Source organism: Amaranthus tricolor, chromosome 4 (assembly GCF_026212465.1).
Source record: "Amaranthus tricolor cultivar Red isolate AtriRed21 chromosome 4, ASM2621246v1, whole genome shotgun sequence".
Classification (NCBI taxonomy): domain Eukaryota; kingdom Viridiplantae; phylum Streptophyta; class Magnoliopsida; order Caryophyllales; family Amaranthaceae; genus Amaranthus; species Amaranthus tricolor.
The window spans coordinates 8,836,815-8,861,308 of record NC_080050.1 but is presented as its reverse complement, the minus strand read 5'-3'; the positions used below and the strand labels follow the sequence as shown (position 1 = coordinate 8,861,308).

The 24,494-nt window shown below is 35.4% G+C and overlaps 2 protein-coding genes across 5 annotated transcripts; one reads left to right on the top strand and one right to left on the bottom strand.

The window, feature by feature from the left end:
- Positions 1 to 3,341: 3,341 nt before the first annotated feature.
- On the bottom strand, positions 3,342 to 19,156 carry LOC130809741 (tRNA-specific adenosine deaminase TAD3). Of its 4 annotated transcripts, XM_057675522.1 has the most exons (11): positions 18,866 to 19,156; positions 17,190 to 17,305; positions 12,940 to 13,055; positions 12,632 to 12,683; positions 11,117 to 11,187; positions 7,500 to 7,621; positions 6,942 to 7,024; positions 6,541 to 6,640; positions 5,509 to 5,958; positions 5,255 to 5,361; positions 3,342 to 3,887 (listed from the first exon to the last, which is right to left on the bottom strand). In XM_057675522.1, exons 3-11 carry the CDS (start codon positions 13,010 to 13,012, stop codon positions 3,668 to 3,670), a joined length of 1,278 nt encoding a protein of 425 aa, XP_057531505.1. In that variant the 5' UTR covers positions 13,013 to 13,055; positions 17,190 to 17,305; positions 18,866 to 19,156; the 3' UTR covers positions 3,342 to 3,667. The 4 variants fall into 4 exon arrangements, with proteins under 4 accessions (XP_057531505.1, XP_057531504.1, XP_057531507.1 ...); XM_057675521.1 differs by lacking the exon at positions 17,190 to 17,305; XM_057675524.1 differs by lacking the exons at positions 11,117 to 11,187; positions 12,632 to 12,683.
- LOC130810698 (serine/threonine-protein phosphatase 7 long form homolog) lies at positions 15,535 to 22,699 on the top strand. The gene is made up of 7 exons (XM_057676837.1): positions 15,535 to 15,544; positions 15,710 to 15,806; positions 18,906 to 19,116; positions 20,340 to 21,136; positions 21,214 to 21,301; positions 21,377 to 21,796; positions 21,875 to 22,699. Exons 1-7 carry the CDS (start codon positions 15,535 to 15,537, stop codon positions 22,394 to 22,396), a joined length of 2,145 nt encoding a protein of 714 aa, XP_057532820.1. The 3' UTR covers positions 22,397 to 22,699.
- Positions 22,700 to 24,494: the final 1,795 nt, after the last annotated feature.

Here is a 24,494-nt window from a genome sequence, read left to right as displayed (position 1 = left end):
CTTTAAGGAGGACCCCTGTGTCAAAAAATTGTTGAATAGCCTCCACAATGTCATTTCCAACAATGTCCCAAGCCGCTTTATAGAAACCACTATTGTAGCCTTCAAGACCCGGAGCTCTAGTTTCAGGGATGCTCCACATAGCATTCTGAATTTGGGTATGGTGAGCTCTAGTTTCAGGGATGCTCCACAATGTCCCAAGTTGAGGTTGAGGAGTTGGGTATGGTGAGTATTCAAAGAGGGGCCTTCATCGATAATGCTCATGTTAATCCTCTGCCGATTGACAAGTTTGCCACCCAAGATGCCTTTGAAGTACTGAATAAATGTGTGCTGAATTTTGCATTGATCGGTAGTTTTGTTGCCGTCAATATGGAGAGTTCGGATAGTGTTAGTATTCCTTCTCTGGTTGATGCTATAGTGGAACAGTTTTGTATTATCATCTCCATACTTCAACCTGTTTAACTTGCCTCTTTGCCAGGTGTACAAAGCGTAGTCTCCTTTAATTTTCCTCGGGTTACCTGCGGCCAAATGCTCTTGATCTGCTAACAGAAGATTATGAGGATCGAAGTGCAGCTGAGTTTGGATATCATTGAAGTAACGTTCCACTTGCCTAAGATTATCCTCAATGTGTGTGCTCATGTACTTGTTCCTCAACACTTTTTTCAACAATTGCATTTTAGTTAAAATCTGGTAGTTCAGGAATCCATCCACCTTTTCATTCCATACAGTATTGAACGTTTCTAGGAAGTCCACTTCTTTCCCCCAGTGGTTATAAAATTTGAATGGCTTTTTTGTATTAACGGGGTTTAAGAAGTAAACGGGCATCGGTGTGTGGTCAAAATCCTCTTCTGGATAATAAGTGACTTCCACATTTGGGAATTTATTCTCCCAATGATGATTCCCTATTGTTCTATCAATCTTGCTCATAACCCGAGATGACCCTGTTTGCTTACTGTTCCAAGTGAAGAATCTACCGTTGCTTTCAAGGTCGTAGAATCTGCACGATTCCATACACTGTCTCAAAGGTATGATTTCATGTAGCCTTGGAGGGCTGCCTATTCTCTCATTAAGGTTAGCAATGCAGTTGAAATCACCTAAGACAATCTATGGTATGTTGATCCCCTGGTTCATGTCTACAAGGTGGTTGAGCAAATCTTGTCAAACTTGTTTATCTGTTGCACCATACACAAAGGTACACATGAATTTGCTACCAACGGAAGGGAAGACCTCAAGATGAATGTATTGGCTTTGGTATCTCTTGATGTCGAACTTCAAATCCTCACCTTTCCAAGCTACAATAATTCTACCCCCTTTATGCCAATTCGAGGTTATGAGTGAAACACCATTCCGAACAATGTTTTGATAAAGACGACCCAGACCGTTCCTTTTTACCTTCCTTTCATGAAGACCAAATAGGCTTATGTTGTGGTTTGAAATGAATCTAGCCACATCCTTTTATTTCTTTGTCATATTTAGTCCTCTTACATTCCAAGCTAAGATGTTATTCATTTGGAGGGTGATTAGGGTTAGTCCCCTCCATTCCCTCCACCTCTTCTACATTCTCCAATGTCGTCATGTGTTCATTAGCAGTATACTCTACCATTTGCTAGATCAGTTCATTCTCTTCTAAGTTTTGCAGCAATTCAAATCCGTTACTGATATCAATGTGTCCTTGGAGCGTTCTGTTTTGCCCTGCTATTGAGAGCGTTTTTTCCCTGATCTCCTGCCCAATATCCTTGTTGTCAGGTGGATACGTACATGTTTCCCCTTCTTGCTCGCTAATAAGCGTGTCACTTATATGTGTTTGCATGGTGTCATTCTTTGGCTTAGGCTGAGATCTGTTTTTCTTCACCCATTTCTTTTTGACTGGTGTAAAGCCATGCTCATCCACATTCAAGTTCTTTTGGTGTGTGGTTTTTAGCAATCTAGTCCTACATTCTGCGCACCATAAAGGAATCCATTCATACTCGACTTGCTGAGCTACAAGTTCCTCATACTCATTTGTGTAAAACAACTCCTCGGGGAATCCTTTGTTTATGTCTATTTCGACCAACACTCTAGCATACCACATTCTGTCAATGTTCAGGGTAGCTGTATCAATCTTAATCACAATTCCAAGATAACCCACAATTATACGGAGAGTTTTTTCACCCCAGTATCTCACATTAAGTTTAGGTAGTTTAACCCATATCGGCATTCTTGTTAAGCTATTTTTTTCATATGACATGGTGGCATTACAGGGTTTGATAATGAACGATTTCTTATCAAATAAAATTCCAGTCATACTACAGGTTTGTTCTTGTTGTTGAATCTTACTAAGAAAACACCTTTGTTTACCATACCAATCTTATCAATATTCAAGTCTTTCCATATCCTTCTAACAAAATTATCAAGCACATGGGGGAATTAGACCCAATCACAAAGCAAACAACGGCATTTTCAAAGAATTTAACTTCATTAACAATATCCTCTTTTGTGATTTTACCAATGGTACGAGTAGCAGGAGGGTTATCTGACTGTATTCTGAATGTGGTGGTTGCTGTGGTGATTTGAATATCACTACTTTCCATTGTGGGTTGCTGCATTTTCGTGGGACTATGTTGCATATTTACGCATTCCATGGCTGATGTGAACTGAAGATCACACTTTTCCATATGCACGCCCCTTGTTGGAACTGGGTTGCACTGTCCAGCTTCCTGCTGGTTCTTTGGCGGAGACTGTAGTGGTTTTAGGACAACGTCCGTCCACCGGCGTTGACTAGCACTTCCTTCATCACTTGATTCAATTCCCCCAAATCAATTTGAGGTCTAGGGTTTGCGTTTTCGTTTGTGTTGAATCTGTCCACATTAGGGCATTCCAAAGTCGAATGGGTGTTTACCTTGGTGGGCATCACCATCACCATTATTATTATTATTATTATTATTATTATTATTATTATTGTAAAACAAGGAACAAATCACGCAAAAGCGCATCAACGCATCCTTTGTATTCAATACCAGGATTATAGGAGTATATTTTACATTTTCTCAATATTTTTCCAACTGTATCTTTCGAAATAGCCAATGCAAAAAGAATTTCACAATGGCAAAACCACTCCTCATATTTAATCTAATTATTCCTAAAAATAATTAATAACATCAAAAAAAAAATAATAATAAAACATAAATATGAATTAACGTTCCTTTAAATGGCCATATCACACAATATGTGTGACTTGACCTATATTGAGTCACAATTTTGTGAGCCTTAACCTATGTCGAGTTGTCATTTTGTGCAACTTGAACATATTTTTCATTTTTTAATAAAATTAATTTGAAATTAATTGACAAACATTTAGTTTAATAAATATTAAAAAATCAAACCTTTTTCAGTGAGGGGCAAATGTACATTTACCAAAAATGCTGGCGACATTGCATATGAGCATCAGCGCTCATTAACAACGAAAAGTATAAGTATTACTTTGATAGTCCATGATTCCATGGTTTTAAAGAAAAGAAATCTACCAACAAAAAAACATCATCAAATTACTTTGAATCACCTCTAATAAATCAATGTTACCAGTAAAATACCAGTGTAATTAGAAAATGCGCATCTGAAAGCTTTGCATTCCTCGTGATGTTAATGCAAGATGATGATGTCGACGTATATTTGTGATTGATCACATGCAGACTTAACGTGTGTCATTATATCGATCGTCTTTATCGATTCTTCTTGCGTCTTCAACACCACCAAGAGCTTCATCATGCATTAGAACTTGAAACACAGCATAATGATGATTCAAGCTTTTCTCACCTTGTAATCTGTATACACTGCCCAAAGCACCCGTACATGGATTCGGAAAAGCATAGAATATACGCCTGATTCTTTGATGCACAAGAGCCATGGCACACCTGGAATCAAATGCCTCAGTCTCCATAACAAAAAATCAAGTAATCAACTATAGCATCTTATACTATACCTAACTTCCTACATCTTTCCTCTTAAAAGGTCGCTTGGGGTGAAAGCAAATATTTAAGAGGTAAATAAAAGTCAAACTAGAAAAACAAAGTTAGTTAGATAGATGATTATAGGAATTTAATTGTTAGAGAGGTAGAAGAATTAATTATAAGGTAATGAAAAATGGAGAAAATACCAAACTATAGTGTATAAATTTACCTTGAGGGTGAGGAAATTTTTTACCTCCAAATACAAGAAATCAATCTCTTTTTTTATTCATCTTTTTTAGTTTACGCTCATTTTACTTCTATCAAAACTATTTCAATAACTTCATTTGCAACTATAATTACCTTTATTACATTAGTTTGACTTTTTTATCCCCTTTGAAGATGTTTGCCAAGATCGTTACGATGTTAAGAACGATACAAACAACAATGAACAAAACAATGTTTGATAATGTAAACTAAGCAAAAGAGACACAAAGATTTAAGGAGGTTCACCCAATGACGGCTACATCCTCCAAGGTGTGTAGTTTTTGTTTATATTATATCACAAATGAAGGATTACAATTGTGTAAGAGATAAAAAACACAAGGGTATGTGTTCGGCTTAGGGGTTGTGTTTGATGATATTTTGAGTGATATGAGAGCTCTATATATAGTACTAGGTACATAAATGTCAATAGCTCATTTGAATACAGAGTTAATATAGAGTAATGAATAATATGAAATAACTCCAAGAACTTGAAAGGTCGAAAAACAGCATTCCATGCACATCAGAGAAACCGATCGACTGGAACAGAGAGCTCGCTCGGTCGAGCAAGCAGCAGATACCTTCTGGATACATTCTGTCTGACCGCTCGACCAACCAATAAGACTCGCTCGGTCAAGCGGGTAGGTCGAGCGACCATTCTGTTTTCTCTGACAGAATTCTGATCGAGCAATCATAAACCAAGTCCTTTTGACTTCTTCATTATCATTCATTAACACCAATAATATTCCCATGAATACTCTTCCACATAATTACACCCTTTTGGATTCCACAACTCAAAGTCACACACATGAATACACACTTCAATTTTACACTCAAGTCACACATGATACCATTCATAACACCCTTAAATATTTACTCTCAGTCCAAGCGACTCCTAAATCTTAATCCTTAATTAAATGAGTTTTAGAGGAAATTATAGTGTAATATAATTGCAGAAAGAAGACACAAATGTGTGTAAAACGATATGATAACTTGTTGCTTTAAGTCTATTCTTTACTTTCGCAAGTCCAACAAAAGAATCTTCAAGACGATGAATTTCCAGAACTTACATTGCACATGGTTCCCAGGCAAGATAAATATCATAACCAGTACACAGGTAAGGTCTTTCTGATTCGGAAGGAAAACCATTGGCTGGAACATAATCATCATTTTTTATCTGAAACACGGGCAACGGATCAGAACACAAAGTTATCTTAAAAGTACAACATTCTCAGAATGGACAATAGAGTGATGCCAACTAACTAAGATATCTTTCAGCATGAAAACCGCTGATGGAAAATTCCTTGATAATAAGACAACTCACATCACTTAAAGTTTTCTTCTGTCGCTTGACCGGTGATCGTGCAACTAAATCTGCATCTAGATCGAATTGACAACATTTTTCATCAGCTTTTTCCACAGTAGGGTAAAGATGTCGATCCCTAGAAGCAGAATACTCGATGGCAACCATAGCAGCATGCCGCAGAGGGTTCCAAGAACAAGACATGGGTGATGACGAATGTTGCTGAGACCACTGCCACGGGTTTATACAAGAAACTCTGTTGCGAGATGTTTCAAGATCACAAGGTGAACCATTCAAATTAAAGTTCAATGAAGATTGATTGGCAACATCAAGAAATTTTGTGCCTTCCGTTGAGTCTAGCAAGTGCGCTTCATTTCCATCAAGATGCATGTTCCATGAAGACATTTCATCACACGCACTTGTAATTACTAGATTTGAAGATGGATCCACAATAACCGCAGCATTAACAAACTGCTTTGAACAAAAATGATGGTCCATAATTAAATCCAAATATATATTCTGCTCTTAATAAAGATACTAAAAAGACTTAAGTCAGGCTTCTTTAACTAAAAAACAGCACCTAGTCAATTTAAACTAATCTTGTACAATCTAAAAGTAACCAGTTAAAAAACTAAAACTGTAAAAATTGAAACTGAATTAATAAATGAGAAGTAAATATGATGCCTAAACACATAGCACCTTAGTGACTTCACTGCTATGTTATTATACGCACCAGATCTAAGATGTTTTTCACATGAAACAGTATCTACCCAAGAAACCATATCAAAACACAAGCTAGTGAAACTAGATGTTAAGAGCTTAGACTGGCTGATTGGTTGAGGAAATTTATGTTTTTTGAGTATTAACTCAAGAAAATGCAAATGTGGAAATCGCACATATGATATATCAGTATGACCAATTCCCCCCCCCCCCCCCCCCCCCCCCCCTTCTTCTCCAACACACACATGACACATGTGTACTAATTCCAAAAGCAGCTTAAAAAATCAATTTTCTAAGTACATAAAGCTTAGTAGATTTCTTGGAGAATCATACCTGACTACCGGCAGATTTTGACAACTTTAGCACAACATTCATGTAGTTGAAAACCACTTTTGAGTCTTCCTCATTGAAACCAGTGATGCCATCAATGTTGCTGTCACATAAAAATCAAAAGGAATTGATATACAAGGGAATGAGGAACAGATGTTTAACTTTCAATGTTCAGAAATACATTTAATAAAACAAGTAGGCAAGAGTTCCTGATGCCAAGATGAAGATAACCATCACAAGAGCTAATGATGCAAGAAATTTGAGTATTAGACTTACTTCAGTTTTTGATATAAAGCACATTTTATATAACAGAAGAAAGGGTCATTAATTACTAAAAAGGACCGTGAAGATAGAGAACACGCTATCTCTGAACTGAAAATAAAATTAAAAAATTAGCATCTCACTATGTAGGTGGATGAAATGAGGTTGGCCATAGTTTACATTGTTCTTCCCACTCCTCTTTTGTTGTCGCAGCATATTTGCAGACCTATAAATTAGAGAGATAACAAAGAGTGTAGATCAAGCAATTTAACCTCTCGATGAAAACATTAAATTTTTTATCTTTAAATCTTCTCCTTTTTGCCCCTTAATTCGTTAGGGCCAAAAATTTATAGTTCTTTGGTTTTGGATTATAAATGAACTCATTAAATCATGTGCACTTCTTATTTATGTGAAGATGTTGAAGATGTTTACTAATTAGGTCAATCAATAGAAACCTATATATTATCACCAGCAAGTGTACAACAAGGGTAAGGTTGCATACATCACACACTTCCCTCAAACTCCACCCTAGGTGGGAGCCAATTAATGGCACTGGGGCAATTTAATGTTGCGGTTGTTGTAAATCTTCTTTTTTGTCAAATAAGGATCTAACAAAACTGACAACAAAGAATATATCGGCAAGTTAAATTGTACTATGACATTTATTCAATTGCTAAATGTTTGAACACGTAGTTACCTACTTGGGTTACAAAGGGACTCAAATGATAGTAATTCGTGAGCTCCAACAAATCCATAGGCATGCTACCCAGATCAACGCCATTGTCACCAGTTAGACACAAGATCACGGATAATTGGACTTTCCCTATGAAGAAATTATTTTAGTTAAGAGAGAAAACACTCCATGTAGAATCCAATATATACAATAACAAGTATTAAAGGTCCAGATAGATCCATGTATGATTATAAAATCTACTAACAATCCAACGCTAATGTTGCATATTAAAAATGCAATCATATGGAAATTAGTTTATTTGTAATTATAGGCTTATAGCAACATGAGCAATTCACCCATGAGTGTGGGGATAATTTTAGCAACGGATTGGTGTATAAGTAAAACCATTGTAATTGTTCTTTTTACACGAAAATAAAAACACAATATAACCCTAAACTTGTGTCATTACTTTTACATTGTTATCAGAGGCCGAATTGACCGGAAAAGAAAAGAGGTTTTGTCATTTACCACAAAACTTACCGGAAATGGCGAAAAAGGACCGAAATCCATTGAAAAAAACCCAACTGGTGAGATCGGTACCATAAACCGATTCTTGCAACTTGTAAACAACAGCAAAATAGCTATAAAACAATCAAAATCAAAAGTTCAATCCAACTGAAACCCTTCACCATAGCTGGTCGGGAAAATCCTCATTCTAGCAAGGGGGGATGGAAAATCTTACCACGGACGGTTAAGAACTAAGGCACTTGGAGGAATGGCGGCTTAATTAGCGAAATGGGGAGAAAGGGAAAGATAGTTAAACCAATACGAAAATGAGGGAGGACGAAAGTGTCTTTTCCAGTCAAGGAAAGAATGCTATTAAGACAAAGGAAGAGGATGTTGCATCCACCTCCTTGACCTTACAACTCAAAAGGGTGGAGAATGAATTTTTGAGTGCTAATACAATGAAATTTGACCCTATCAATCTAAAAATCCTATTAAACCCCAAAAACTCATATTCAAACACCCAATGGAGCTTGGTTTTAAAATGTGCACCCGACGCGCGCCTAAGAGTGAAGCACCCACCAAGGCGACCAGAAGCATGCCTCAAATACTCAAGGTACAGCCCAGTATAAGAGGCAAGGGAAAGGCGAGCGCCTCGTGCCCTCATGTTTACCTTCTGTTTTTGCTTTATTTAGTTTCAGGTACTAAAATACTTACTTTTGCTTGATTTACTGGATTTAACTTTTATTTGAATTTAGAAGACAAAAAGGCCCCTTTTGGGTCTTCTCTTTTACAAGTTGCCACCATTCTTGACCAAGAAATTCTTCTTCCCTTTTCTTTGTTCTATTTTCTCTCTGTTCTTTTTTTTTCTTATTTCGATTGCTTGTCTCTCTTTCTTTCTTTCTTTTCACTTGTTTCTTCTTTGTGAGATTTTATTTTATAATGCTTAGATTTCTTTTTTTTTTTCTTTTTTCTTTTTTCTTTTTTACTTCTTTTTATACTTTTACTCCTATATTTAATTACAATGACTCATTTAATTTTGCTTGTGCTTGTCTTGACTTCAATGTATAATGATTTACAGCTTGAACAATGATTTCATCAACTCCTGTTGCATCTTCATACCCTTTGAATCCTGCAAGAGAATATGGACAACTTAGAACTAAGCTATCTTATGACTTTATGTGCTTAAGTAGCATTTATCTAACTTATATGTTGTAATAATATGAATTTTAAATTGATTTTAGTATTAAATGTGTTAGAATTGATTTTGGAGCCTTTAACAGAAATTGTGTGCTTCACATATGAAAATCCCGCGTCTATGCCTTGCGCCATGCACCTTGGTAAAAAAGTCATTTTGCGCCTCGGTGCGTCTCACGCCTCTAAAAACTAAGCAATGGAGATTGTATAGATGTAAAGGGGCATGGACTATTGAGCTTTTGCCAAATCTTAATTTATATATAGTCTTTTTGTTCCTATCTTATCTCACAAACTATTGTCAATTAGCCAATTGACAAGATAAATGAACTTTTTGTTCTCATAGATTCCGTTGGAGAATCATTGGACGTGGTACAATGAAAGATGTACTACATGGATACAATGTCTCACATATGCTTCGCGTATTCATGGATCAGTCGAAAGTTGTCTCTGGATGTGGCACCCTTCTTTGGGGTATTTAGAACATCTTATTTCTCTTTAATTAGTTCAAAATCAATATGCAATTGTGAGGCATATATCTCGACCAAAAGTCAAAAACACTCATATCCATCTAGCTTAAGTAGAGTCTATAAATCGCTTGTATTAATCCAATCTGATGTAAGGGGTCTAGTACCCAAGTATGATACACACGATTTCCTATTCTATGTGACCTTTATTGATGATTGCACAAAAATGAGTTTCTAAGGTCTTTGTTTTCTTTCTATGAAACGATTCAAACTCAATTTCAAACTCAAGTTTGAATTCTAAGGTCGGAGGGAGTATATAAACTTGGACATGAAACAATATTTTTCTAAACAAGAGCTTATTCGTCAAACTACCTGTCGTGATACTTCTCAACAAAATGGAATAACAGAAAAACTGAACTCTACTTAAGATTACTCATGCAATTATAATAGAATTTGGAGTTCGTACACAACATGGATCTAAGGAACTTGCTTCTACTAATTACTTAATCAATCGTCTTTCGGCCGAGAGTAAACATAAAATTCCACTATCCACTATAATATCTAAAAACTCACTCTGCGACTACGTGTTTTCAATTGTATTGCATATGTCCATCTACCTAAGAAAAATAGAAATAAGTATAGAACCAAGGGTCGTTAAATGTGTCTATATAAGATATAGGGTTAATCAAAAGGGTTATTGTCTTGATCTATTAAAAATCGAATGTATGCCACCATGGACTGTGATTTTGTAACTTCATTGAGACGGAATATTACTTTCGCCATCTTAGATGTTAAGGGGAGAATAGTGTAGACGATATCCTACAAAGAGAGTAGGCAATGCCACCCAGACAACCACGAAGCAAAGCAAAATCAGCCATTGGAGGATACTTGACCAGTTCGAGCATTCAAATGTGGAGGTAATTACTTATGATACTTTTGAATCTACACTTGAGCTAAATGACAATTGTGATCTTGCTTCTCAACTGATTCCTAGTGGTGATAGTGAAGTGATCCCTCCAAAAGATGTCTCTCACATAGATAAGAAGGTATAAATTGCCTCCGAAAAGCACAAGGAGAATTCCTCCAAAGCGAAATGACCCTGAATATGAAGTTCTAAGGCTTAAAGGCCAAATGAAGATTTGTCTCAAACTCATGGAATTAAAACTCCCCTGTTATGTAACATAACGCTTGTTATGTAACCTGTTTGACTCAAACAGTGCATGAGTTTTTATGACATTTGACTGTTACGTAACATGTAAAGCCCGTTATTTCACCATTATGTTATTTGTCTCCATTTTACAATTCCATTAATACTGAAAACATAAATTATATTTACTCATAAATTTTGGATTTCAAGTGTCTCATGGCTATGCTAAAATCAGTTGTGTTGTGAAAACTTAAGATTCATATCTCTTAACATAAAAAATAAAAAAGTAAGATGAGAAGTCAAACAAGCTTGGAAAAGCCAAAAGAGCCCTACCATCAAAACAACTCTTACGAACTCGCTTCACATGTCGAAGATTTTCCAATGGGGTAATCTTGTTCAATTTCCTACATTAATTTGCATTATCTACATCAATTTGAGAACACAATACAGGAAAACAATCACTATGATTATTTTTGAGACAAAAGTTTTAGAATTCACACTAAGAACATAAATTACACAAGTTTAAGATATTCGCACGTGATAATTTTAATCAAGGACGATAAAATTGTTGAAAATTCTTATGTGGCTTGAAATAATCTTTTGGAAGTTGAAACTTGTTGAGGCTCAAAAGTCACAGCTACTAGAGTAATAATCATGAGCGGGAAGTAGGAAACCAATCTTATATCGATAGACGTTTGGCTAGTCAGAGTTGATTAGCTAGATATTCAATTGATGTGGTGAAGGTGTTGAAAAAAATTGCTCTCAATTTAACTTTTTGTCCCATGCGCCTTCAGTGTTCTCAATGCACCATAATACCTTAACCAACTTAATCTCGTTGCTCAAAGTACATTTAATTTCAGAATCAACGATTTTTGACAATCAAACGAAAGAAACTCATTAGATCAATGGTTTCAACTTTCAAGTTGAATGATCGGGTTAGGGTGAAGAAAATATTCTTTGGAGATGAAATACGTGAAAACTAAATAAAATTCGACCAACAGCAGGGGTGGGACTAACCTATAGCAACTTTAAAATAGGTTGTTCGTATTAAGATAAGTCACGTAAATCATCTTAGTGAGATAGCATTACTTTTTTGTGAAGAATATCAATGTGATAGCCAATAGGTTAAGGATCATTACTTAGGTTGATATATATTTAAAATGGCGGTGGTTGCAATTGGGCCAAGCTAAAAATGGTTGTTATAACTTGATTGATACTTAAAACCAATTCTTATTTAGGGCTCGTTTGGATTGAGTGTAAATATTTAAGGGGTAACTAAAAGTCAGAGTAGGAAAAAAAGCTAATTAGACAGAAGATTAAAGGAATTTGATTGTTAGAGAGGCGGAAGAATTGGTTAGAAAGTAATGAAAAATGGATAAAATAGCAACTAGTTCCCTTATATACGGGTATAAATTTACCCTAGGGGAGGGTCGGGGAATACTTTTCTCCAAATGACGGAATTCATCTTCCTTTTCTTTCATCTTTTTTAGTTTACTCTCATTCTATCTCTTTCACAAGTATTTCAATTAGTTCATTTGCACTTCTACTTACCTTCATTTCATTAGTTTGACTTCTTTTACCCCCTTAAATATTGACACTCCACCTCACATCATTTATGCATTCCGAAAACCTATTGGCTATTAAAGATTTTGGCTCATATAACTGCTAGGGTTTGTATACATTAAGCAATCAAAACCCAAATGACTAGTAATTTTGAACATTTACCCCACCAAGAACTTATTTTGTGATACTTCATACTCCAATATTTTATTTCAATACTTTAAGAATGTTTGCAAAAAGAAAAATAGTAAGTTGTAAAAATAATACCAATAACATATATTGGCATACCTCACTAAAGTGTTCGCGAGTTTTGGATCAATAACCGATGCAAAGACGTTAACTGTGAAATAAATGGAGTATAAATTTGAATGGTTAGTAAAATATCAAAAAGTCCCAATAGATTAAAGCTTTAATCCTCAAGATAAGAGGAATGCAAGTCAAAATAATTCAATGCATCCAATATTTAACTACAAGCCCTAGGAGGATAGGACTTTCAGCCTTGATTAGTTAAGACTTCAGCATTCAATAAAACCAAAATTGCACTACCATGATAAACCAATGGGGACATAACAAATGAGCGAGAGAGGGAGAAAAACCTGTAGGTTGATGGGTAGGTGATAAAGGTGGTTTTCCCGGTATATGGACAATTTCCCAACAACTATTGACCATCTTTGAATCCAGATTCCAGAATCAGCACTTCCACCTTAGAAACCTGTCGGGATACGATGGGTGAAGATGGGTTGGATGCAGCATATTATGTCATTTTACATTAATATGAAATGAACTAAAATTTAGGCTTAAAACCATGACATGAATGAAGCCAGTGGCGAATCTTGGCGAGTTTTACCAAAGGCAAAATATTTGCCTCCTACTTAATAAGAGGAAGCTCACTTATGCTAAGCGGGTTGAAAACAATGACAATGTGTTTTGGTGCTCATCAAATGGATAACTGTTCAAGCGAGGTTGATAGGGTTTCATAATCTGATAAGCTGCTCTTATTTCATCATGTTTATCAATTGGATACTCCCACATTGGTGGACGTAACACTGGATCATATTCTAAAGAAGTGATCTAATGTTATTTATGTCAATATTCTTCACAACAGGACCTTCTTCATCTCTTCGATTTGGAATATGATCGTAATTAGAAGGTGAAATTGTTTCATTTTCTGTTCTCCTAGTTAAACTAGGGCTTTCTATAAAAGTTGCATCATATGCAATACGATCTTTTTCAGGCTCTTTTCTTTTATTAAATAAGAAGGTAATGTGTTTTTTCTTACCCATATATATAGATTGCCAACGAGTTAACAAAATTACATATTGATTCACCCATTTCAATAACTAAAAAGAAATTTCCACTTAATTTTATGGCATTTATAGTTTTAATTACCAAAGTTCAAATCTTTAGCACCATTATTGATCATTGATCATTTGACAAATACTTGTGAATTTTAATTTTATAATAATACTAAAAACCCTACTATCAACCAATTTTATTATTATAATAATAGTAACATATAATATACCAAAGTCAATCATCTGTAATTAAAAAAAGAAGCAAGGAACACCATTAATCCCCATTTTTCTTAAATTTCAAACTGTAAAGTGGTGATCAAAGGGCATACGTGATAAATTGTTGGGCGACTACAGATCACAAAGAATTTTGGTTAGGCCACTCAACTCGATGATGGCAGATGGAATTGATTGCTAGATGAATTTACTGAATATGTCGAGAATTGAGGGAAAAAAAAGTTTAAAAAAAAAATAAAAATAAAAATAAAAGAATACATGTGGAGTCAAACTAATGAATTGGGACTTGGGAGATCTTGGAGAATATGGCATATTAGTAATGAGTATTGTTGCCACAAAACAATTCAACCCAATAATTTTTTTCAATAACACTTGACAGGGATCCAATCAAAAATCTAAATGAAAATTTTGTGTTTAAATGGGTCTGGCCATATTCGGTCGACGATATCATCCGCCCCTGAATGGAGCAACGTATTTTACTTAACAGTATAATGCGCAGTAAATCAGTCTGCTATCACAGTTATTGAGTATTGACTAAATGCGATGATATAGAAGTATAACAAAAACACAAATTTTACTTCACCAGTTAGATGTGGGATCATAAAACAGATATGTCAATGAGCTCCACCACCCGAACAACAATTGGCAGGGTATAAAAGAAGTAACAATCTTTCTTAACCTGACTTTTCATTTTGTATCATACTCAACACTTGGACATAGGCACAACACTTGGACACTTTATTTGACCAAAATATTGTACTTTTTCATGATTTAGCACACTCGTACACGCAATGGCGGATCCAGTAAAAAGCAAGTGATGTCAGAAAAATTCGGAATTTGAACTAGATACGAAATGTGATCAAAATCCATTTTTTTGAGATACCTATCCATTTATGTTAAGGTCTCCACTCTCCAACCGTCAACCAAATAACACTTGTACGTCAGATACAACACTACATATATTATCTTAATCTAAGAAAACAACGATATGATATATCATTCAGTAATTACAAACCAAAAGGTAAAAATTGAAGTACAGGGTACACACTGAACATGTATGACAAACAAACCAAGCTCACCTCAACTATAGCTAATGGTCTTCGTAGCAAAATTCTTCCATAAGGGATCAAATATTCGTCATATTTTAAGTTTACATATTTCCCATAATATCTCTATCAAACTCTCCTAAATTGGTTATAACGTCTGAATCATTTTCCTATTGTTCAATAATTACAAAACTCTACATTTATACATACACTTCCTTCAAGAAGGAGAATTCTATATGAAACCAACAACACATTTTATTCTAAAGCTAAATTGAATGTCCAAATACTGTGAATGTGATTATCATTAATACTTCATAATAAGTTACTACACTATGTCAAAACTTCATGTTTTCACCAGCTAATGCCTAATGATTCAATTCTCCAATCATTGTAGAATTAAATTACTAATGAACCACTTGAAAATGTATAGCCAAAAGCCCTAAATCAATTATCTAAACTCTTATCTCAATAAATTCAAACAAATTACCGAAGTCAATTGTAGAATTAAATTACTAATCAATTGAAAATCTAATAAATTCCAAGAAACTAAATATAAAACCCTAAATTTGTAAATTTACCACCAATTAAACCAAAAACCCTAAATTGAGAAACAAATATGGTTTGGGGTATTGTATAATCATTGATCATGGATGAACAAATAATGTTTAACAATTAACATTCGAAGAAATGAAAAATCTATAACAATAGCACAAATTTAAAACTTCATGGAAAGAACGAAAAAAGAAAAAAATATATTCATGGTTTGGTAGCTGGCTGCGGTTGTGCGGCAGGCTCGGTGGGCTGCCAGGGTGGAGTTTACGCCGGACGCTGGCGGACGGTGATGGATGAAGGTGGCAGTTATTGGTCAGTGGTTGGCGGCTGCGACAGGTTTTAAGGGTTTCTTTATTTCAAATAACTATATAGAAATTTCAAATAACTCCCAAATAGTGTCATTTCAAATTACAACAGATTCACATCAATTTCTCTTTATTATTCTAGATCTAACTTCTATTTCAACCAACAACAAGATTCAAGCACGTATAATCAACAAACATGAATTTAACGTTTAAGAAAAAAATTTCAGAAATTCAGTTAAGCGATTTCAAAATTTTGATATGAAAAAAATAAGTTCTTAAAGATGAATTTGGTGGGTTGTGTACCTCGATTTAAAAGAGAAAGGAAGATAGAGAAGAAGAACCACGAAAATGCTTATTAAAGAATGAGATCCAACAAAAAGCTGATTCTTTTCATCAGCTCTGACAAGGAGTATGAGATTAAGTTTCTCCATTCTGATTTGAAGTGGAGATTAAAAATATGGAAGGAAAGCTATGAAGATTGTTAAGAAGGAGCGAATGGCGTGAGGGTCGCTCCTCGGTAACTGGGCTTCCGGTCAGACAAGAGAGAGGGAGGTGTCCGGGAGTGGGCAGTGAGGCGGTTGCCGCCGGTGGGCTTCTGGTGATGTGTGTCGGTTTGATATGTTGAATTTCTAATTCCTTGAGTCAGTGTTTGTTATAAGTCAAGAATTTAGGAGTGACATGGTTTAAGAAGTTATTTTCAAATTTTTATTTTTAATTATTTTATTAATAATTATAATAATTGTGATTTGATTTAAATTTAAAATTTAAATTTGAATTTTTTTTACTTGCAAATGTTAAATCTGAGTTAAATATATATTTTCAAATAAAATTATTATTTTTAAATATAGGGTAAAAATTTATTTTTTTTAAGGGTCATTTCATAAATTAGTAGGAAATCGAACAAATTATTTATTTTACAAAAGAATTAATAAATCTTCGTTTCACAACATTCGCTACTTTTCAATAGTAACATTGTTCATTTTCAATCTTATTTCGATAATACCGACTCATACATAAGAAATAATATAATAATGTGTTATCTTGTTTTATCTTCTTAAAACCTCATTTTTTAATATGAAATTTTCATAATTTTCATCAAGTCAAAATAAATAAATTTAATTTCACATTATTCGTTGAATTATGTGGAAAAAAAGTGTAGCAAGTATTAGGTAATAAAGGAAGTATCAAAGGAATTAATTTAAATAAAAATATAATAATGTTGGTATTATACTTTTTAGGAATTTTAAATTTCAATGATTATAGTTTTTTTTTTCAAATTCTCACTCTGTTTTTTGAAGTGGTTCATGTTGACGGGAATTTAAAAAAATTAGGTAATGGATACATTATTTTATCAAATAATAAATTTAATGGAAGAAAAAGGAAAACCATAAGCATTAAAAATAGGGAAAATTACCCAGAATAATCTAATCTTTCACCGATTTTCTTACAATAACCCCAACTTTCGATTAATCTTGGATAATCCCAACTTTAGAGTGTGTTTGCCAAGTGTACTTTCGGATGACCTTTAACCTGTTTAACAGGTTATTTTGTAAAATTAGAAAGAAAAATAAATAAAAAAATGGAAGAAAAAATCTGAAAAAACACCACCACTTAATTAATAGGATTTATATGGTACCTTCTCATAAATTGTTTGGCAATTTGGTTTACACAACAATTAGAAAGAAACCATTATCCAGGAATTTTGTTAGAATTAATATGCGAAAGTTGTAGTGGATTATTGAATTTGGTTAATAAATATTGAAGATGCTAATATGAAAAAATAAAGAGGAGAGTTGATGGCTTTTGTAAAAAAAGGTTTTTTGTATTATGTGGCTTGGTTACAAATGCGAGCATGCAACATATATATATAGAGAGAGAGAGCTTTTATGTTGGTGCTTTCACCATCATTATGTTTCTAGTCTTTTCTACAACTTGTAGATAATTCTAGGCTATTAGTTTTAGAGTGTTAGTCTAGATATTTCTAGGATATCATAGATTTTTGTTTACTTATTTCTAGATACATTACTCCAGTGGCGGACCCAGGAATTTCAAATTGGGGGGTCAAAATCCGAACGTCACGTCGTTCGGATAATCTGATCGTCGTCCGAATAATTTTTTTTTTTAAAGAAAAATAGAAAACATAATAGAAACAATATTTACAATTTACAATATCAAATCCCCAACGTGTATCTCCCGGCCTACTCAAACCACGTTCTTGATTCAAACCCGATCCACTTTCAATTTCTCCCACTTCCAAAGGTCTCTTCTCTTACAAGAAGCTCCCACCACATTTAACAAGTTTGCAAGTACGTCAAAAAGCCAAGTACAATTAACATTCTTTTTAGCAACCGGAACTACACTTGGTATTCCAACATCACTTCAAATAGGAAAATCAATCAGGAATCAATTCCATAAATTTTTATGCGGTAAGAAGGACCATGAAAACAAATCAAGATCGATTCCACACAATGAGCTTGGGAACATTTTGTGGCTGAAGTTCAAAAACAGTAATAGAGATTGAAAATGCTTAATGGCTTAGTGGTATAATAATCGATACAGTAAATGAAAATACTTAATGGTATAATCAACCCTTAAAACAAAAAAAAAAAAAAAAAATCAATTTGCTAAAATCATTCAAATTCAGAAAATTGTAGAAATTGCTAGAAAAATACAAAAAATTAAAGACACAAACCCAAACTTCCAAGTGAACTCATGCTCTCATTGCTAATCTGATTCTCTACCCTAGCTTAATAGAGACACTAAACCCAACTAGCAAGACAACTAACACTTGCAAAGGAGAGAAAGCGCACTAAATTATCATTATTTAAGCAAAAACCAAGTTGGGTCAAACAACTTTAAGAAAATTAATTATGAGTTATAAATACTCGAACACACAAACTAATTACGACCAAGATACCCGATTAAATAAATACAAGAATACACGCTATTTAATAGCCCAATCAATCATATAGAACAACAAACAAATTAACAATGAACTAATGAAGCTATGAAACTATGAAACAATTAAACAAATTAACAATTACAATAACAAATTAACAATTAAATAAGTAATGGAAGCATGGAACTCACAAGTGACGAAGTGTCGAACAGTCGAAGTATGGAATTGAAGAGGAAGAGGAAGCTGGAAGCGTCGCGAATCGATTAATCGAAGGTCGAACAGAACACTCGAACTGTTTACTGTCGGTTGTCGAATGTCGAAGGCTCGAAGCGACGAACGGACGAAGCAACTTGGCCGGTGCCCAGTGCCGGTTGACGTTGTGGCGGTCAGGCGGTGGAGATTTGGAGAAGGAAGAGGCTACAGACTAGAGAGAGAAGAGAGAGTAATGGTGTAATGCAGATGCAGTAATGTTTTTGGCTTCTCCAGCACGCCTCTTCACAATTTATTTTTTTTTTTTATTTTTTTTTAAAGGTGATTTTTTTTCGAGTCTATTCCCAATCTATGGCCAAAATAAAAAAAAATTTCCACTTTCCTTAAAATGGGAAAGTATTTCCAAGTTTACCGTCCACGTAGGATTGCTTTGAGAAAATTTTTTTTTTTTTTTTAATAAAACCGCTACATGAAATGGCGGTTTTATTCATGCATCTGAAGTAAAACGCCATCTGAGATGGCGGTTTGGTTAAGTGAATTTTTTTTAAAAAAAAAAAAAAAAAAAAAATTAATATGTGGAGTAAACCGCCACTTGAAGTGGCGGTTTGGTATCAATACAAAACAGCAGCTTCCTTCGACATTTTTCACAATTCATTTTGCTCTTCTTGCTTCTTGCCGGTATAACCCTAAAAAAAAATTTCTTCACTCTCATTTACTTTAAATTTACAATTACTCTCATTCCACTAAACTAATCAACTACATTCCCATCTTCTCCTTGTGTACTAGTTTATTTTCATCCTCATTTAAGGTATGAATAAAACCCTAATTTTTGTTCAATTTGCAAATTGTTTATTTTGTTCATTATTGTTTTGAATTGAAGTTATAAAAACGTTAAATGTTTGTTACATTCTATTGTTTTCATGATTTATGCTTACGTTTTACACATTTGTAGTTGAATTTTAAGATTTGTTTTGTATGCATATAAAGTGTTTGATGAAATGCTTCAATGAAAGTTTATTACTTTGTAGGGTTAGTTTAATGGTTTTTGTATATATTCATGCTATTTTTAGCTTTTATATTTGAAATGAACCTTATAATAAGTGTTCTAATACTTTAGTATCACAAATTCTTGTATTCAAATTTACACTTCCCGTTATAGTGTATTGGGGTGAGGAAGTCATGATATTGGTTGCAAATTGGTAGCAAATTGGTGGAGATATCACATGAAAGATCATTATCCCATTGAAAAACATGTTGAATTGGTTGCAAATTTGGATAATGCGAGGGAAGTCATGATATTTTTATGATTTTTATAACACTTATGGCGATGAAAAACACGTAACAGCGATCATGGCGATGCCGGGCCCAGTTGATCCATCAGTGCTTACGCTTCAGGCGACACACAGGAGCGTAGCTGCGTGGGAGGGCTCCACTGCCCAATTGGTTACTCGTCAGCACTACCAGGCGAGTACGTTACGGTGGGAGGTGGATGTCAGGGTATTAGACGTAGTCGAGCTAGCTGGTTTTAGATACATTCACCGGTTGTTGGGCGGGGGCTTAGAGCTCGATCAAGCACTTATCACTGCATTGGTGGAGAGGTGGAGGCCGGAGACACATACCTTCCACCTCACAGTTGGCGAGGCAACGATCACGTTGCAAGATGTGGCAGTTATCATGGGACTGCCGGTTGAAGGACAAGCAGTCATTGGTCATGGGGAGGGAAATTGGCCAGCATTAATACATGAGCTGCTAGGGGTTTGGCCGGAAAACCCTCAAGACCCCTCACAGCCGAAGATCATCGTTGGATCGTCATTGAAGCTGACTTGGCTTCGACAGCATTTTAGCGCGCTTGAGGATGATGCAGATGATGTGACGGTTGACAGACATGCCCGAGCTTACATTTTGTACCTGTTTGGATGCATCTTGTTTCCGGACAAGAGCGGCGACTCGGTACAGTTGATCTATCTCCCTCTACTGGGAGACTTGGAGCGCGTAGATGAGTACAGTTGGGGAAGTGCTACCCTAGCGTATCTGTATCGTAACTTATGTCGAGCATCTCGTAAGGGTGCCAAGGACATGGGTGGATGCTTGATGTTGTTACAGATATGGTCATGGGAGCACATTCATATAGGGAGGCCCATTATTCGGACGGTTCGACCGGATGGGCAACATGATCAGGAAGATGACGCGGATGATTTTGAACAGATATTAGGGTCACAGCATCGGCGCGGGATGGATCCTTTGGCAGTAAGGTAGCAACACTCAATTCACTATTCAAATTCATAATTTCACTATTTTTTGATAAATGAAAATGTTTATTTGTTTACAGCTGGCTTCGCGTATATCTTTCGAGATCCCACTCCCCACATACTCTCGTCTACTACAGGGACGCACTAGATCGACAACGGGACGAGCAGGTTAGTAACATTTACTATTTGTATTAGTTATGAATAAATTGTATACATTACTAAGCATATTGATTTCTATTACAGATGACATGGCAGCCTTACACAGCGGCTAAGATGGAAGCTCTACCGCACATATGTACATCGGGCCACGAGATTTGGAGATCGCGTTGTCCTCTTATTTGCTTTGACATCGTCGAGCTACATCTCCCGGATCGTGTCATGAGTCAATTCGGTTTGGAGCAGGTAATTCCGCAAGCCTATGACACCCAACGTCAACTACATGCGATCGATCGGAGGACTGGGGACAAGAACTACCTCGTACGACATAGATCGCATGTAGATGCGTGGAACGACCGAGCATCTACATTGGTTGGAGGAGATAACTTCACAGGTCATAGCTCTGCTATGTACATGAGTTGGTACAGGCGCATCTCCATATTACGCTTAACGAACATCGCATTTGCGCAGCCAGGATCACATTACCATCCGACATCTACGTTACTGGTACGTTTTTTTTCAACACTCATAACAAATAGTAATAGTTTTAAGTAACTGTTTTAACAATATAATGATAACAAACAGGCTGAGCGCATCCAATCGGTGTTGATACAATGTAATGACACGATTCAAGGGGCCGCTACATCGCTAGTTGACGTGGGCTATCGGCTATGTTCTCAGACCTTAGGCTCCATTAATGCGTCGTTGACCGATGCATTGAGTCAAGCGGGTTATGAGTACCTCATACCGACTCCACCCGTCATTGGCGACGTAGATGACACATTCCACACTCCTTCTCCAAGGAGTTCAGCCCATCGAGGTAGCTCTTCCGGAGGATCCAGTTCTCGGTCCACAAGAGGCCGCCAGCGTTCATCTACTCAGTGTCGGTCTTCCAGATCGCCATCGACATCCGCTACTATGTCGCTGTTCGTTCCCCTGTCTTCCATCAACACTCCTCCGCCACATCCATCGCCTCCGCAAAGGATTATCACATATCAGCGTGCTAGTCAACGACAAGCTCCTACTTTTAATGTCATTGCGGAGGTTGACGAGTTCACACCATCATCATCCACCGGTGCGCAAAACAAAAGGGGCCGGGGGTTGTAGTTTAACAAACTTTGTATATTCTTATATTATTTTAACTTCTTGTATATTCTTGTATGATTTTAACTTTGTATGTTCATGATTGTAATATATCTTCGCATTATTTTCATAATTAATTTTTTCAAATCAAGCTGGTTCGTAATTGATTAATATGGAATAGATGGTATTGAACTAGTTTAATGCAGGTTACGTTCACTATTTAGGGAAAATGAAAGAAAAAAAAATATTGTTGCAGGCCACCAGCAAACCGCCACATGAAGTGGCGGTTTACCAGGGATCAAACCGCCACATGAGATGGCGGTTTGCCTTGACCAAACCGCCACTTCATGTGGCATTTTTGTGCTTTATGTAAACCGCCATTTCAAGTGGCGGTTTGGTCTGAAAAAAAAAAAAAAAAAAAAAAAGACTTTTCCACGTGGACGGTATTCTGGGAAATTCTTTCCCAAATTAGGTAAAGTGGGAAATTTTTTTTTTAAACATTATTTAGGGAAATGACTCTTTTTTTTCAGATTGCCTTGACCCTAGCTGGGTCCGCCACTGCATTGCTCCTTAGATTTTTCTAGATTATATTATTTAACAAATTTTGGTCAATTTCGTAGATCATTCACTTGCATTATTAGGAATTTCATCCTTTGTCTGCATTATTAGGCAATTTCGTCTGTTAATGGATAAGTTGGAAATATTCATGTTTAAGACATTCATTTAACATTAGAATATTGAAGTTGGGAGAAATTTATATAAGGCAAAACAAAGTAATTAATCTTTGCGGATTGGAACAAAAATAATATGATTATCAATGCTTTAGGGGAGGGCAGAGGTGAATGGTTGTTCTTGAAGATGGTGGTTGTGAACCGGAGGGTAGTTTGGAAGTTTATGCTTGTGATGGCAATGGTGGCAGGGGGTTTGTTTTTTTTTTTTTTTTTTCTATTTTATTTTTTGTTTTTTTTTTTGGCTAATTAACCTAGAATAGTAGGTTACCGATTAGACAACAATATTCTTGGCAAATAACATAATAATTGGAATTATTCATTGATTATTATAGAAAAATCGATGAAATGTTAGATTATTTTAGGTAATTTTTTCTTCAAAATATTACAATAAAGTTAGTGAAAAAATATATGAATAGTACAAGTATTAAAATTTTTTAAATGAAGTTGGTGGAAAAAATGTAAGTGAAACTTTTGAGGTTAAAAGTGATGATTTTAAGATTTTAAGTGTATATTAAGCTACCCTGAGACCCTCTCATCTATTTGTGATAACATTTCATTTCATTTCAGCATTTGTGACAACATTTTAAGATATAATAATTATGTAAAGTAGTATTAATTTCTTTTTCTTCTCACCAGTTGTCTGCACACGTCGTTCCAAGAAATGTTTTTAAATATACTATACACTTAAATTTATAAAATCTATTTTTGTTGAAATTAATAGTGAAACTCACATAAATATTTGATGCGGTTTGAATCCAAATCTATGATGGCTAAGAATTATGACATTGAATCCAAATTTAAGCATGGTGCATCCATAGGTTCTTCATCTTCGGAGATGATTGGAACTTAAAGTTGAACTAGATGCTATGCTTGAGTAGTATTAGATGTGAGAGATTCTACAAAACTCATCAACATAGCCTTCCAACATCCAAGAATATTTAGTAATCATCCAAGAACATTGTTACTGTAATGTAGCATTTGACACTTGATTCAAGGATGTTGTCACTGTTGGGGTTGGTCGAGACAAATGGGTTACTTACAATGTTGGGCGTTGAGCCATCGATAATGCTGCTAGGCTCGAGTAATGCAAGGGGATGCTTTAATGATGTAGTGTGTTGCACTAGGCAACCTTTGATGCATCCATGGCGGTTGTTGTGATGGCTTACGAGCAAGGGGTTATGAGCATGTGTTTTGGATGCACAAAGCAACACAAAGGGGGACTGCGAAGGGGTTGTGTGAAGGTTGCCTGCTTTGCATAGGTTGCTATACGGCATCTTGATAGGCTGTGTGTTGTTGTGTGCATAAGGACAGCAACAAGACTGCACAAAACAACAACATACATAAAACATGGGGAATGTGACAAGGGATTGGAAGTATAGCAATTCAACTCA

Excerpts from the sequence above, each read along its gene's own strand:
- LOC130809741 (XM_057675522.1), bottom strand. The coding sequence starts at position 13,012 with ATGGTCAATAGTTGTTGGGAAATTGTCCATATACCGGGAAAACCACCT. Across the intron at positions 11,188-12,631 it reads CTCGCGAACACTTTAGTGAG|GAAATTGAACAAGATTACCC; the intron begins GTATGCCAATAT and ends AAATTAATGTAG. Across the intron at positions 7,025-7,499 it reads TGAGTCCCTTTGTAACCCAA|GTCTGCAAATATGCTGCGAC; the intron begins GTAGGTAACTAC and ends TCTAATTTATAG.
- LOC130810698 (XM_057676837.1), top strand. Across the intron at positions 15,807-18,905 it reads GTGGTTGGCGGCTGCGACAG|AGGAAGAGGAAGCTGGAAGC; the intron begins GTTTTAAGGGTT and ends ATGGAATTGAAG. Across the intron at positions 19,117-20,339 it reads GACTAGAGAGAGAAGAGAGA|CACTACCAGGCGAGTACGTT; the intron begins GTAATGGTGTAA and ends GTTACTCGTCAG.